The sequence below is a fragment of the Nipponia nippon genome, unplaced genomic scaffold (genome assembly GCF_047370975.1).
Source record: "Nipponia nippon isolate SJK-2023a ecotype South Korea unplaced genomic scaffold, ASM4737097v1 scaffold_5, whole genome shotgun sequence".
Classification (NCBI taxonomy): domain Eukaryota; kingdom Metazoa; phylum Chordata; class Aves; order Pelecaniformes; family Threskiornithidae; genus Nipponia; species Nipponia nippon.
This window is the reverse complement of record NW_028262369.1, coordinates 48,876,883-48,892,681: the sequence shown is the minus strand read 5'-3', so window position 1 is coordinate 48,892,681 and position 15,799 is coordinate 48,876,883. Positions and strand designations below refer to the sequence as shown.

The following is a 15,799-nucleotide window of genomic DNA, read 5'->3' as shown; positions in this document are numbered from 1 at the left end:
TTTTCCCCAAGGGGTGTTCTCTGCACCTCTCCTATGGCCTAATCTATCAGGAGGTCAAGTGTACATCACTGACAGCTGCCATGGCAGCATACAGGAATTCCTCGGTGTTGACCTCACTTTGTGTTCATCTGTTGCACCTCCATTAACTTATAACGGGAGCAAAAATGTGTGTGATAAGTGGAATGTTTTGTTATGCCGTTATTTATTTAGAACGGTGTCGCTCTAGAGCTGGCAGTGTCAGGACTGCTAAATTTATGTTCCCTCTCTTACAGTGGATCCAGAGGACCTGTACATTGTAGAACCCCTGAAGTTTTCCCCAGAGAAGAAGGTACGGTGGCGGGGAGGGGGGGGGGGCGGGGCAGGCTGAGCTGAGCATGTTTCTGCCGGCAGGTGGTGCATGTCTCAGCTGCTCTCCCCTGCGCCGGTTCCTAGGCTTGGTTTTTACGCTCTGCTTGCCTTACAGAACCTAACTGTTTCTCTTTCTACTTTTGGTTTCAGAAAAAGCGTTGTAAATACAAAAGTGAAAAAATAGAGACTATTAAGCCAACAACAGAGCCTCTGCAACCAATAGCCAATGGGGAAATTAAAGGAGGGAAGCCGTTTACGAACCAGAGGGACTTCTCTAACATTGGGGAAGTTTATCACTCTTCGTATAAGGGTCCTCCATCCGAAGGAAGTTCCGAAACGTCATCGCAGTCTGAGGAGTCCTATTTTTGTGGCATTTCAGCGTGTACGAGTCTGTGCAATGGACAGACCCAAAAGACAAAAACTGAGAAGAGGGCTATAAAACGAAGACGGTCTAAAGTTTCAGACCAAGGGAAGCTCATAAAAACTCTAATACAGACTAAGTCAGGGTCAATGCCAAGCCTGCATGACATAATCAAAGGAAACAAAGATATAACAGTGGGAACACTTGGTGTCACGGCAGTTTCTGGACACATCTAAAACTAGCTGAACTTCTCAAACAGGAGAGTGTTTGTTCGTTTGAGAACAGTCTGTGGTATTCTGTGGGAGGATAGTGGGAGACGAAGAGCTCGACTAATTGGAAAGTATTCAGAAATTTGGTTTCTGCCTTTTTAAATAGATGGGATTGTGTCAATCTTGGCTATAAGCTGCAGCTTTACAAGGCTGATAATTTCCTATGAGAACAGCTTGGGGGGAGGGAGGGCAGGGTTCATTTTATAAAGGTTTTTTTTCATAGTTCCTGGGGCAGAGATTTTTTGAAACCCAGTTTGTTGGGTGGAATAGGGATAAAAGCCTAATCCTCTTCCTTTAGCTTTGTTCCTATTTCTTGCACCTTCCCATATTTATGTGCCTTTTGTCTATTTATAATGCCACTGGAAGAGGGGAGATACAATTGTTTGTCATTTGATTTATTTTGTAATTTCTCTAGCTTTTTTTGAAGATGCAACACTACAGTGCTGTAAAGGGACATGTGTTGGCCTTCAGCTGGACTCAGTAATGTGGACTGGATACTGTAAAAATACTAATAGATGGACTTGCCTGACTAGGCTCTGGTTTTGCAAACTCGGTTGAGGAAAATATCTCGCTGGGGATGGTAATCACGTTTATTTCCACCTTCAGTTACAAATCAGAGCTGTGGGCCGACGTACTAAGTGAATGACAGTTGCTCTTTAGGATTTCCTGCGTACGATGGGATTTTAGGCTGACGAACGCATTGTTATCTAAATTGCCTGCTGTAGTTCTCTGAAGGAAGTGAATGGGGAAGGCTCACTGCTTCTGTGCTGAGAGTTCGGGGAAAAAGCTCAGCTGAAGAACGTGCGGGCGAGCTGGTGCAGCTGGGCAGTTCGCCGCGTGAGCTCTGGGTGTGTTGAGTTTGCAAAGCCTTGAAGTCTGACCAGTCAGGCTGGTTCAAAGTGGATATTTCCGTAATGTTTGCTTTTGTATTGGCTAACAAATGTGCAGTGTTTGTATGGTTGGTATTTTCATATCCAAGTGTTTTTTTTATTTTGACTGTGATTGTATATTTGGATACTATAGGATGTGTGATTGCTAAAATGTTGAGTGTGTATCTGAGCGAGTGGAGCAAAAGGTTATTCCTTTTGGCAGGTGTTACAGGTTCACATTGTAAAAAATAAGTTAACTTATTGAGCACTTTTAGTGGTACCCTTTTTAACAGATCTAATGCCTTTCCTGGGTATTGTATGTAATGTGACTTATTTAAAGCCTTTGGTTTTTTTTGCTGCTTTCTTGTTAGTTTATGAATACTTTAAGGTGATGTACTTTTGGAGTTGATCTGCACAATTAGCCAGTCAGAGCACAGGAACCAGACATGTTGAACGTGAATTCAGAAGGGTTTCAAACCTGGATGAGGAAAATACACACCACCTGAGTGCAGCGTACAGTGTTGTGGAACAAGAGTATGTAACTACAGAGCTGTAGTGCCATTAGAAACTGTGAATTTCCAAATAAATCTGAACACTTTGTCTTTAATTTACTGGCATTTTTCCTTTGAAAATGAAACTTGTGGCTTAATTTCTTTTCTGAGAAGGACTAGTCTTTAAATTTCAGTGCAGAACTAGGACTGGGGTCCTTTGGGCCAAAATAAGGGGTTCACAAACTTATTTGTCAGCCTAGATGTGTTCCTCTCTTTAAAAAAAGAAAAGGAAGTGTGCTTTCCTTTGCCGCCCTGGCAATCACTGAGCGGTGGCTCTTGTCAAAAAGAATCAGCTGAAGCTGGGCACGACCGAATTCTTAAAACAGCCCATCGTCACTGTCTGGCTACAAACCGAAGCCTGACAGACCTAGAGTATGCCGATAGGTGTAGAATGAGGCCAAATGAGTCATCGTGCAGTATGCAGGTGACAAACGTGTCTCTAACGGGGGGGGGTGGGGTGTATTTTTCCTTGGTTTTAGCTGGCCTGTAAGTGTTAGATGAAAGCAAATTTCCTTGTAAAACTGAAATTAGACCAAAGATGGTGGTGGCCGTATATATTTATCAACTACACAGTGTGAGTATATAGCTCTGGGGCACGGAAGGGTTGCCTTTCCTGGAAGCAGCAGTTCCATGGATGGCCAGAAACTCTCTTTCTCGTCATTTTCTGTTTTGCTGCAATGGACAACTTCTCACTTTGTCCTGCGTACACTTGCCTCCTGGACTGGATTACCCCACAGCACTGGTGAGCAATCCTTGAAGATCCCTTGGAAGTGACAGTTGAGGAATTAGCAGCACTCCTCTGTGTCAGCAGGGGCTTGTGTGAATTCAGCTACAGGGAACGGGGACACAGTGTGATGGGGAGCAAAGGCGTTGCCCCCAGTGCAGACTTTTCCAGTATTTTAAGTATCTGGCTAACAGAAATTGGGGTCATATGGTGAAAAATGTCAGCCTGTTTTTTTTTGTGCTGGGTCAGTAGAGATGGCCGTTGGCGGCAATGACTCCCGTGAGCGAAGCACGTCTATCACAGGCGCCGCTGGGGTATGTCAGCCAACGAGTGACTTTCACGTTCCCATAAATACGCTGCCTAGCCATTTCAACTGCGTCTCGGTCTAAACTTTCCAATCAAAGCGTAGGTTACGCTTCAGCCACTGAGAAACCCAGCATCTGAAGGAACCTGCTGAGCCGATGGTGCTATGGCAAACGCGAGCATGTTTGTTCTGGCAGTAGACTGGAGAACGAACCACAGCTTCTGCCTGCTGCTGCCTTGCTGCTTTCAATTATTTGTAACCGCTTTGTTTTTTTTTTAAAAAAAGGCTCTTAATGTCAAGTTCGTATTGCTTAATGTTATCCTTTCATGTGGGCTCTTGAGTCATTTTTTACTTCCAGTTTTATTAATGTCACACAGACTCTGGCTTTCAAAACTTGTTTCTTCACTCTGAAATCAAGTCTCTCAAATTGGTCATAATCTTTCTATAGAGATAATAGTTTCTAATGAAGACAGCTTGTAAATCTTGACAAATTCCTGTGGCGTTGTGGATACTTAAAGGGAGAGCCTAGTCCATCTTGTGCTGCTGCATAAGGCTGGACGGCTGTCGGTGCGAAATACCAAGAACCTAGCGCGCGTACGCAGCGGTGAGGACTGCATCGCTGCAGTCCTTGGGCAGGTCTTGAGCCCAAGGTCAAAAAACATTTAAGCAACGCAAATGTTTCCATGGGAGGACGGATAGTCACAAACGTATGCATTGTATAAGTGAATTATTAGCCGTGTTTGCCAAAATAAGGTATTTAGGTTATATGCACTAAGCATCAGAGTGGAAATCCAATATTTTTAAAATATGCAAACTCGACCAGGTGTGTGGTATTGGTAAATAGAGAACTGAAGTGTACGGTGTCTTTGTGTGGCTTCTGCTTTTGTCAACTTGCAGCACGAGATGAAACAAGATGGAACAGCTTAGCATGCCTCATCTAATTAGATACAAACATGTTCCGCTTCATTTGGAACAATTAAAGTATAGAGCCCTGACCACAAAAGTGCGGTGGGTAGGCTGTCAGGCAGCGTGTGTCTCATCTCCTGGAAACCCTGAGTGTCAAACAGCAGCAGGCACCGCTGAAGAAATTACCGGGGTTTGTGACAGCTCGAGAAGAATTAGTGTTCCCAGAACTTGTTTCGATAAAACGTGTTAGCTTAGGAAAGGATAGCGAAACTCATGAATCTTTCTTACGTATCCCTTATCTAATTTAAGAATAGTAATTTTAAAAGAAGGTACCAAGGAGCTTTCTGCTGCCTTACTGCTGTCTCTCATATTGGACACGTGGCCTGGGAGCTGCAACTGGTCTTGCCTGTGCTGCTTTTCATTAGAGACACTAATTAGGTCACAGATTAGAGGTGTGGCTTTTGGCAGGGAATGGAGATGAAGTTAACTCTGTGCTTTGTAGACCTAGAAATGGAAAAGAAATTTGTTTGCCATCTTGAGGCTTGTTTTTCCTTCGTTAGATGTGGTGGCTGGAGCCTACATCCAGCTGCTGGGCCCTCTATGAACTTGCAGCAAACAAGAACCCTTGTCTGTGATTTTCTTTTTTCTTCAGAAAAATAACTCGAAGCAGCTAATGAGTATCTTCTATGAGTTGTAATGCGACACGCGTACTGCTGAAATGTCATGGTTGTGTACGTTGCCCATGAAACCACCTGTAGCTCACAGTTAAATCCCAGGAAAGTCAGCTGAAGGCCCCTTGGGGTTTTGGGAAGTTGGCTGACGTGGGTCGCTGGCGTCGGGGTGCTCGTGTGATGAGATGGGCACATCTTGTGTTGGGCTCTCCGTTTGCCAAACGAATGCCAGAGGGCCTGAATTCACTCGGTGATGCAGAGCTGAGGTGTGATCCTGGCGGAACTCAGTAGGGGTCTCAAGGTAGATCTTTTTTTTTTTTTTTTTTTTTTTTTATGGGCTGAGAGCAGCTGCTCCCAAGAAGGAATAAAATTGTCAAATACCGACTAGGCCACACAGGCCAGCAGAGCCAGCTGGTGTTTTCCAGTTCTAAGGCTGGCTCTGTGCTGGCAGCCCGGGGCAGGGCACGGATCCTGCTGAAGGGCTTGTGACTGCAGTTCTCGACCGCCACAGGGGAGGAAAGGAAATCGACATCTTGCGTGTTTGCTGTGGTCTTCCTCGCACCTTCTGAGTGGCCACAACAACATGTTCTATTTTCTCCCATGACTAAGCTATTGTAATGGAATGACCTGCTTCTCATGGTCTCAGATATTCAAGCGGTAGATCCCATTACCGCATAACCCCCATACCTCATTTCCTTGCTCTTATTGCAGACACAAAAAAAAATAAAATCTTACTCTGCCGCTTTCAATTCTTCTTTTTCTCAGGTGCTTTTGCTCCTTCTCCACTTGGATTCTCTCCTGCCTCAGGTCAGAGCCCTGCACCTCTTCTGCTGAACCCAGGGCTGCTGCCTGCTTGTGGGATCATGGCATAGCTGGCACATGCTTAATGAAGGAGAGGACAAGGCACCTTGCTCACTGGAAGAGGGCCATATTGAGCACTGCAATGCCAGGCCAGAGCCATTAGAAATGGATTTTGAAACCTGCTCTTGAGTGTGAATTTGTAAATGTCTTTCTCATGAGCTGTTGGCACCAAGACACGGCTCTACGTGTGCCGCAAATGCTTCTAGCAAAGAGCAGTTGTTGAGGAAATGAAAACTATCATCGTTGCCTGGGAAAACTGAACTGTTAAAAAAAGGTGATATAGAAACAACACTAAGATGTCAGTGCTCACCACAAAGGCTGGGTGAGTTCTGGTGTCTTCCACGCCCCTCGAAGGCTTCAGTGGATGGAGACCCTGCTACCTTTGGAGGCAGTTGTCACAAGCATCCATTCCAATGGTCGGTCAAAAATCCATGCCTCTCTTGCGCAAACTCCTTCAGCTTTGGCTCCTGGTTAGCGGCTCCCTGGGGAGATTTTATTTTCGGAGAGATTCAAGAGCTCTCTGCTGCTGGAAATCGTCCGTCTTGATACAGGTTTTTCACATACTGTCCCTCCCTCCCTCCCTGCCAATCTGCTCTTGAATGGACCAAGTTGAACGCCCTTGTCCAGCAGTTATTGCCACTTTCCCTGAGCCCCTCTGAAGTTGAGCATGACCTTGCAGTGTGGGTTCTGGGACTGTCTGTAGCTGCCCAGTGCTATATGTCAGCCCATACCTATGGGAGCCCGTGGGCTTTCCCTGCTGGAAGCTCATGTCCAGCTGGGCTGCTTCTCTCTCAGTTTCAGAACTGTGTTTTCTTTCTAGGATGTTATTTTCTATCTAAAGAGTTTGATCTGCAGTTCTTGTTTCTAGACTTGTTTTCTTCTGATTAAATTCTCTGTCCTCATAGTTACTTAGGATCTCTTACCAGTTATTTTAATCTGCGAATGTTACTGGTATGATATTTTGCTTGGTTTTCTCCGGATCCGTGGTAAAGGTGTTGAAATAGCGCTGTGTTGAGGACAATCCTGGTGGAAAATCAGAAGCCTTGTCCTGGATGGTGCTCTCAGTTACTCTTTCCCCTGTACCTGTAAGTGAGCGTTAACGCGTCCCATCTCTTCTGCCAGCTGTGGCTGATCCTCACTGGGTTTGCAGTAGTTGCTTCTCCTGGCTCTGATTGCGCGGTTTAGCCTGGGACCGCAAAAGGTTGCCGAGGCTGTTAATACCTCGGGATAATACTTTGAATCCCATTTTTTGAATGCAAATGGTTCTCAGCTTCTTCAGTTGTTCTTGGGTGTAATTTATGCAGCCCTGTGGGCTTTCAATAGTTGCTTTTTAGCATTTCCACTAGTCACTAGTGTAATAGGAAATATTTGTTAATCACTTTCAGACAGACACATATCTGACTCTGACCAGAGCCTGGTGAGATCCTGTCCTACACAGTGGTTCACACCTATGGTTTTTTAAAATTTTATTTTCTGTCAAGTATTAGATCTGGATCATTGTTCAAGTCCTGCTTTCTTTGGTGTATTTCAAGCGAGTCATCCTTCTGTCCTTAAATCTGCTGATACAGACTCTTAGCTGCTGGCTGATTCTCTTTGTCAACATAAACTTTAGCATAATGGTGTGTATCGTTAGTAAGAGCTCCCACCTCTCCTCTGGGGGCGAGGTGGGGATGGAGAGGGTTCTTCTGAGCGAGTCCTCTTTTTCTGTCTGTGTAACTGTGGCTTGTCTTTTGTTGTTTTTGGCAAAGGGGGGTGATTCTCTGATAAAGGGTATGGAAGGTGTTTATTTGAAAATATTCCCTCCTGTTCGAATGACACGGCTGCTGAAAAAAAGAGTGTGCATCTTGCAGACTGGGTGAAGAGGGGGATAGGGAGGCAGACAGACAAATCTGACACTCCTTATGTCCTCTTTTCTTGCCCAGCTGCCCTTGAGCCATAGTTTAGGAGAGCTCAACCTTGTCTAAGTTCTGGCTCTAGGCCTTCTAGCGAGGTAGATTCGTGTGACCTAAGTGTCTGTCTACAGCAAATTGTCCCACTATTCTTTCAGAAGCCCTGTTAACGTTGTGTGTCGCTTGAGCAATAGGAAGCCAGCAGAGCACAGAGCCTGCAGGCATCATGACGTGCTACATGGACACAGCCCCCACTTGCCGCTGTCTTCCAGCGTGTACCATCTTGGCGATCTCTGAAGGTGCTGACAGGGCAAACGGAGAGGGTGACAGCAGGACCGGCACAGTAGAGTGTGCTAGGAAGGGAGAGGTCTCTGAAAGCATGCTGTGCACCAAAAATGATCCTTTGATGGTAAAATAGCCCCAATCTTTGGCTTACCACAACATGTGGTAGTAGCAGGCTCTTGATCTGAGCATCCGAAACAGAAGACGCAGCAGACATGGCTGAAATGGCTTTCATTGGTTTCATCATCTCTGCCTTATCACCCACCCCTATAAAAAAGCATCTTTGTGAAAATAGGAAGCAGTAGGTGAGAAATAAGTACGCTTCTGACATTTAAGGGGGACTGCTACTGTGCCCACAATCCCACCAAGGCAAGCTGTCTGCATTAAACACAGTCAGCGTCAGAAAAAAAACTTGAGAGTGGATCCTCTCTGGGCAAAGCTGTGCGCTCAATGACTTTTGATGTTCTTGTCAGCAATGCCTCCAACTTTGAGGAAGTCCTGGGCTTCAGTCCCTGCTCCCTGAGCCATCGTTGTATTTTACAGCAGTTGAAGGGGCCACAGAAAGCATTAAAGAAATGGGAACTCCCTGACACCTCTGTCCGTGTTGCAAAGAGCCATGGGCACGCTGTGCTCACCGCTCTGAGAGCAAGGGAGTGCAGGCACTGACCGAGCGAGGAGCCTGCGTGGGTGATGAGTCCCCCCACGTGTGGCTCAGGCACCCGTGGCAGCAGCAGGGGCTGGGTGCTGCGCAGGCGGGGTGGTGGAGAGCGTGCTGGCAGGAGATGCTTGCCCAGCCGTCCTGCTGCCTCTCTTGGCTCCCTGTGCCTTGGAAGCACCTCTCTTTCTCTATGGCCAGCACTGGCTAGCAGGCTGGAGTTCACCACGTGGCATGGGAGGTGCGGAGCTGAGCCCAGCCCTTTGTGTTACTTTGCGTTACTTTCTCTTGTAATGGTTGTAGGAATGGATGAGGACCCGTCCTCAGACTGGCTGGGGAGCAGCCTTCTGGGGTGCAGAGAGGAGGACTGAGCGAGGGTAGGCATGACCAGGCTTGAACTGCTGGAGCTGGATTGATGTTGGTTTTGTGTCTTTTATGTCAGAAACCTAGAAGTACGAGAGCGCCAGACGGGTTGCTGAAGCCTCTCATGCTGCAGATCGCTGCTGCAGCAAACGACTGTGGTGAACATCTTCAAAAAGCAGTGGGGTGTCTGGTGGTGCAGGCAAGGCTTTGAGGACACATCTGACTTACTGGTGTGGTTGGAGGCAAAGCTGAGCCCTTGCTTTGGAGAAACAAGTGTGCGTATGTTGTTAAAGCATGCTGTTCTCAGACCCCAGTTTTGATGTTCAAGATCAAAGCCTGCGTGTTGGGATCGCTTCCTTCAGCCACAGAGGAAACAAATCTCCAGTTTGTTCTTGTATTAAGCATTTCCTTTTTTTAAATACTACCCCATACAAATACACACTTCAACACAGGTCTGTAAAATGGAAGAGCAAACTGCTGTTTATAATTGCCTGTGTGCACCTCTAAATCCGGGGGAAAATCTTATTGCTGTCACTTAGAAATCTGTGGTCAATGGGGAATGGAAATTGAGAAATTGGAAACTGAGGAATGGAAATGTCCCCGTCTCTCCTCATTATGATTTTGTAAAGAGCTCTTATGAGCGCTGATCCTTGCAGCATGGCCTGAATTCTGGATCCTTTCTTGGAAGGCGAGAGAAATTCTACCAAGATGAGTAGCACGGTGTCTATCCCAGGCTTTAATCACAGGTTACTCAGCCAGGTTAGGTCCTGCTGCAGTGCTCAGCGTTGTGCTGAAGAGATGATAAATAAAGCCCTTTCCTCTCTAACGCATCTTCAGGGTAGAAGAGGAGTGTGGGATTGGAGATAGTATTTGCAGAGGTAAGTGGGGCGGCAGAAGCTGCCGTAAGAGCCTGCTTGTGCCCCAAGGCACTGTGTGTTTCCCACATTACAGCGTGCTGCTGGTTCAGCCTGGCCAGTGCCCTACAGTGATTTGGTGTGGGTGAAGGCAGCCCACTGAGCCGGCTTTACTTGGGCTGCTAATGCTGGGGCAGCTCTGCTGAGGCCGCAGCACTGACAATGTCTGCCTCTTCTCGGGTAGGACGGTTTTTATCACAGTGGGACAGTGTCTGCGACCAGGGTTCTGCGACTCAGGATCCGTGCCCTGTAGAGCAGCCAAGGACAAGGTGGGATGCGTAACAGACAGCAGTAAGTAACTTGTCTTTTGTGAAATGAAGGAATTCCCCCGCAGCCACAGATGCTCTTGGGATCAGGTCTTCATCCTTCTGCCAAGGGGAAGAGTCCTCAGCTCTGCCTCTCCCCTCTTGTGGAGGATGCCCGAAGCAGGAGAAGTTTTCTCATTTCCTCTGCTTGTGGTCCAGGATACCGCAGTGGAAAAGCAGCTGCATCTGCTTGAGTGGGCTGCTGGAAAGGGTGGTTGGCTGGTGGGTGTGCGCTGGGCTGACTACTCAGCCCCTGACTGGCAGCGCAGCCCTCGCGTGTGCCCCGCAAGCGCTTGGCTGCTGAGTGCAGCATCTTCCCGAGCCCGGCCGCTGAGTGTGGTTTTGTGCGAGCAGTCTGCTGCTGGGCTGGTCCCGCTGTGTGTGCGTGCCTTGGTGTGGGAGGAGCAGGCGGGTGCCCCAAACTTGCAGCCGAGGGCGGAAGCTCTTTGGGGTTTGCTGTTGATGCTTGAGGCTTTCATAAACGTTTGCAGCATCTGAGCTGGGTGTTCACTGCTGGAGTGATGCAGGCGTATGAAGGCAGAGCTGGGTCTTCCCCCAGGGCTCAGTCTGGGACAGCCCCGGCAGTTTTTGGCTGCCGTATGGAAGATAACGCCAAGCACGTCCAGCCCATCCCGCTCCCAGCCATGCAGCAGAACTTGAACTACGTGTACCCCCAGATCTTTTGGGTGGACGGCTGTGCCAACACAAGTACTTCCTGCCCCCCGGCACCCCCTGTTGCTCCTTTCCCACCACCGGTACCCGACCGGAGGAGAAAGCCAAGGAACAACAGGGAAAGGAGGAGTGTCGGCTTCCTGGTGATCTCCTTGCTGATCCTGCTGGCCCTCACTGGAGTGGGGCTGAGCATGTTCCAGATTTTCCACCTGGAGAAGGAACTTGCTGAACTCAGAGAGGTGAGGTCTGCCTGGCTGGTCACAGAGGCTCTGGGGAAACAGGAAAAAAAGAAAAACTTAAAACTGGGTCTGAGATGCTCAGGTGGTGCAAAACTCCCCAAGGGGCAGGCTGGTGGCATTTAAATGTCTGCCACGCCAGTGTAAGTGGGCTTGCTTATTACTGTGGGGGACTGCTCTATTGGTGACTGATGTATCTGGATGTCTTCGTGTTTCTGAGTGCTGCAAGGTCTCTTTCCCTGTACATTTCTTAGCATTTTGCAGCTCCCCATGAGCACCCAGAACTATCCACTGTTGAAGATAGTCCTTGGCTGCTTTAGATGATGCCCTTATGCTCTCACTCTGCTAAGACAGCTTGTCGCTCTTCTCTTTTGACAGTCTGCCAGCACTGAACACATCCCTCCAGCTTTGGAGAAACTCATAGGTGAGTTGATGTACATAGAGGAGGAACTCCTCTGTGTTAGCACGTGTGAATGCTCCTGTCGAACTCTTCCCTCTCCTCATTGGGGGCAAATGCAGGGTCGCAGCTCGATGCTCTGAAAGTGCTGATTTCACTTGCTCGGCTGGAAAAAGAGCTTTATCTCCCGGGTGTGGGGAAGGGGTACTGCACCCTGCCTGCTGGAGTGCTTAGAGGTGTCAGCCACAGGTTCCTGGGACAGTGTGCCTCTACCCTGGGCCTCTCAGGCCCAGTGGGGCACCAGTACTGGGGGTACTCTGCTGTAAAAGTGAGTTTCTGACTGTCGTAAACATATAGTGACAACATGAACAGAAGGAGGAGAACGGAGATGAGCACCTCGTGTGTTACTTCCTTCTCTCCTTACTCTTTCTCTTTTTTTGGGGGGAAGATGCAGAGGGTTTCATTTTCTTTGGGGGTGGGGGATTCACTCTCACTCTTGAGAGCGCAACTTATTTTTTCCTAAATTCTTTTGGTACAAAGTCTCACTGCAGCCAAAGCTGTCTGAGAAGAGCCTGATTATATGTGAGGGTTTTTTTTCTTTTAGAAATGTCATTTCAGTGAAATTGAAACTTTCCACAAGAACCAGCTAATTTTTCTAAATTTCATTTAAGAAAAAACCAGACAGTTTCAATCTGAATGGAACAATTTAAAAATCCTATTTTGAACTTCCAAGCTATTATTTTACTTTTACATTCCATGTTAATGTTATCAGTGAGGACATCGCTTTTTAAAGATGGCCAAGTCGGAAAGAAATTTTCAGCTCTCTTAATTTTTGCTAGATCCGAAATTTTCTTTTTTTTTTTTTTTCCCTTGAGGATTTTGGTTAGGAGGAAAGTTAATTTATTTTCAAGTTTGTTCTGATACTGAATAAAAGCAAATTTGGAAATAGCAAAATTCTCTGGAAAGGGCAGTCCTGCTTCCCATCAACTCCCATATCAATAAATTCTGTAATCTATTGCTTAGGGGAAGGGGAACTGACGCTTTAACTGGATGCTCAGTGCCCTGATCACAGGCTGCTTTAGCAGTAGCTGAACATAAGTCATAAATAATAACCCTGAATTTCTTGAGAGAGATAAATACAGCCAGGGAAATTGTGTAAAGGAGAAGGGAGAGAGGAGAGGAAAATTTAATTGGCTTGAGAAAAGAAAAGGCTTCTTCTAAAATCTGAGAGCATGATACTTGGAAGAAGATACTGAGAAGAAGGATGGAGTGGGATGGGGTCCCAATACGAAGTCACTGTAACTGGCCCATCTTTCCAAGGGGAACTGAGCCCTCCAGGGAAGGCAGAATTTTCCCAGCTGTGCTCTGCCTCTCTGAGGACAAGGTCTGCCTGGCCAGCAGGATGGTGTCAAGTGTCTTCTCTGATCTAGTTGTAAGGAGGGTTGGTACTCAGCAGACAGAAGTCCACTGCCATGGGTACATCTGCCCTTGGCAGTGCTGGACTGGAGGGGGGCAATAGAGCAGGCTCATCTGCGACAGGTCATGAGCATGGGAGTGGAGTGCATTACTCCATGACCTTGGCATGGGCCAGAGATGCTGGGTAAAGGGGCAGTATTGTCCCTCTCCTACACCCTGATGCGAGGCCTCTGCTTGAGCTCACCAACTGAGCCATTTTAAGATGAAAGCTCTCCTTGCTCTTTCCCCTTGCTTTTGATCACATCTGGATCCTTTGCTGCAAGTCTTCCTTTTTAACTCCTCCTCTTGCCCTGCAGCGTTTGCCCAAGCACCACTCTGCCTCCCTGCACTAAGCCATGGTGCTTATATGCCCTGTGCTGCCCTGAATCTGCCCCATTTCAGCTTCGTGGTTGGCTCCCTCCTGCTCTCTGGGCTGGCTTCTCCATGGAGCATATGGCTAATGTCTTCCCTATTTTTGTGCAGGGGAGAAGGAGCAGTCAATGAAAAACGAAGAAAGGAAAGCAGCACACCTAACAGGTAGGTGCTGAGGGGCCAGCAAGGTGTGGGAGCAGGGGATAGGGCAGACGTGGCTGGGGTGAGAGGGTGCACGGTCATAGCTGTGAGGAGCCCACCTCACACAGGCTTTCCTATTTTCCTTTGGTAACACGTGTGCTCTGACAGCAGGAAGTTACTCCACAGCTAAAATCTTCCCCTTGTTTAGGTTTTTCAGTGAGGGGTTTGGGTTTTGGTTTGCAGCTGGGGTGTGCGGGCTGTCACAAGTGGCTGGTGTTGAGCGAGGTGAGAGCTCCCACCAGTGTGAGGTTGGGGCAGACTTTCCATGCTGCAGACAAGGGCTTGGAGAACAGTTGACTTGTTGTGACATGGGGTGTGACTTCAGGAAAAAACCACACAACTGCTTCTACTTACTGCACTTTTTCTCTTGTTTTGGCTTCCAGGGAACCCTGCCCAGAGTGACCTCCCTCTGGAGTGGGAACCCATCTCTGGCCATGCCTTCACCAATGGCATTCAGTACCGCGATCAGGGCCTCGTCATCAATGAGACCGGCCTGTACTTCGTGTACTCCAACGTGTTCTTCCGGGGAAGCGTCTGCACCAGCCAGGTGTTGACCCACATCGTCTACAAGAAAAACCCAGCCTCACCAGGCAGCCATGTGCTGATGGAAGACAAAGGCATCAACTACTGTACGAGTCAGAAAACATGGGCCCGGAAAAGCTACCTGGGGGCTTTATTCAAGCTCAGGAAGATGGACAGTTTGCACGTCAATGTCTCCAAAATCGCTCTGGTTAATTTTGAGGAATCCAAGACATTCTTTGGCTTATTTAAGCTTTAAATGGGGCTGTTGGAGCATGGCTGGCAGCCACACACACACACTAGGACCTGCAAGGGGTGAGTGCTGCCTGAGCGGCTTTGGCCAAGCCGGGGTCTTGCACCAGGAAGCCCAGCAAGAAACCATGTTTTGGCCTTCAGCATGAGAGGGCTCAAGCAACTGGTAAAGGCTTGAAAGCGGACCTCTGGGAAGCACCGGGGCTGTACTGTGTCAACCTGAAGAGATTCGCACATTTTCCCCCTCTGAAAAAAATTACAAACTCAAAACAGAGTATGCTGAAGACCCCGTTGAAACTCACTACTTGCTACCTGAGATGATGCTGGTGCCAGGGAGCCCACATGGTGTCATGGCCCTGGTGAGCCTGGGCCAGCAGGCGTGCGGGGACAGCCAGCGGGTGTCGAGGAGGCCCCTCGAGCCAGGGCTGCTGGTGCCTGGGCCGTGCCGCGCCACACCGCAGGCAGTGGTGTGGGAACAAGTAGCGCGGAAGCCTCAGCTGCCCGCACCAAGCTATGGCTGGCCACCCTGCCCAGGCACTCGGCCCTGTGACTGCTGTACTACAGGCACCTGCCTGCTAGCTGGCTTGTTACGCATGATGTGTTTGTTTTGTGTTAAGTTATCGACCGTTCCCATCCCAGAAAATGTCCCCCAACCCCTTTATTTAACTCATCCCGATTGCCTTGCAAGGAATGTGCCAGAAGCAGCGGTGACCTGAAGGGGGTCCTGACCCTGGAGAGAAACCATGACCGTGATGTGGTGGCAGGGCTGGTGGGGAGGCCACGTGTTCTGCTGACAGGACCTGAACAACATGGTGGTGGTGAACAGCGGGGCCTGAGATGACAGCAGCATCTCCAAACCCCTTCCTGCCCTTTTGACAGAACAGGGTCCCCCATGGACACCTGGTCCTGCCACACCCTGCACAGTGCAGGTGGGGGCATGCTGGCCACGGCATGGCTTCGGCTGGCCCCCTTCTCATGGCATATTCTCTCCTGAGCAAAACACAGATGGTAAATAAAGGTATATTTTTCTAGTAAGTGGTACTGTCCTGTCCTCTCCTTATTTGGGGCAGCAGGCTTCTGCAATGGCCAAAGCCCCAAAGGCTTGTGAATCAGGGACCAGCAACCCTGCTCCTTCTCCAGCAGCATACCAGAAATCTAGGAGCCTGACTCCGCTTTGCTGGCTTGGTGGGGCACAGAGTCCCCACCATGGAGCTTTGGGGTCCAGCATTGACACATCAAGATCTGGGGACCAGGGAGGTGTGACATGGGCAGCACAGACCAGGCAGCCCAAGCCCTGTTTGGCCATCAGGAAGGCAACTGATCTCAAAACACAGGCTTGAGCTTGGTTGGAGCCAGGCACTTGTTGCTGAGCAGAAGCGCTGCCATCCCCAAAGGCACCATGCTCCTCCGGGTGCCCTCCAGC

General features: G+C 48.5%; 2 protein-coding genes across 9 annotated transcripts in view; both read left to right on the top strand.

Moving 5' to 3' along the window:
- SUCO (SUN domain containing ossification factor) overlaps positions 1-2,454 on the top strand; it is a 42,648-nt gene extending 40,194 nt beyond the window's left edge. For 7 of the 8 annotated variants that reach the window (XM_087732345.1, XM_087732344.1, XM_087732342.1 and 4 more), the window contains 2 exons: positions 273-328; positions 499-2,454. In XM_087732345.1, the coding sequence (XP_087588471.1) occupies positions 273-328; positions 499-945 (503 nt within the window). In that variant the 3' untranslated portion in view covers positions 946-2,454. Of the gene's footprint in view, positions 1-272; positions 329-498 lie in introns of those variants that run through there. The other variant, XM_087732348.1, reaches the window with a different exon arrangement.
- A 3,936-nt stretch (positions 2,455-6,390) lies between these two features.
- FASLG (Fas ligand) lies at positions 6,391-15,386 on the top strand. The gene is made up of 5 exons (XM_009462511.2): positions 6,391-6,415; positions 7,912-11,183; positions 11,559-11,604; positions 13,516-13,569; positions 13,989-15,386. The coding sequence occupies exons 2-5, from the start codon at positions 10,794-10,796 to the stop codon at positions 14,381-14,383; spliced, it is 885 nt and encodes a 294-aa protein (XP_009460786.1). The 5' UTR covers positions 6,391-6,415; positions 7,912-10,793; the 3' UTR covers positions 14,384-15,386.
- Positions 15,387-15,799: the final 413 nt, after the last annotated feature.

Excerpts from the sequence above, each read along its gene's own strand:
- FASLG (XM_009462511.2), top strand. The coding sequence starts at position 10,794 with ATGCAGGCGTATGAAGGCAGAGCTGGGTCTTCCCCCAGGGCTCAGTCT. Across the intron at positions 11,605-13,515 it reads AGCTTTGGAGAAACTCATAG|GGGAGAAGGAGCAGTCAATG; the intron begins GTGAGTTGATGT and ends ATTTTTGTGCAG. Across the intron at positions 13,570-13,988 it reads GAAAGCAGCACACCTAACAG|GGAACCCTGCCCAGAGTGAC; the intron begins GTAGGTGCTGAG and ends TTTGGCTTCCAG.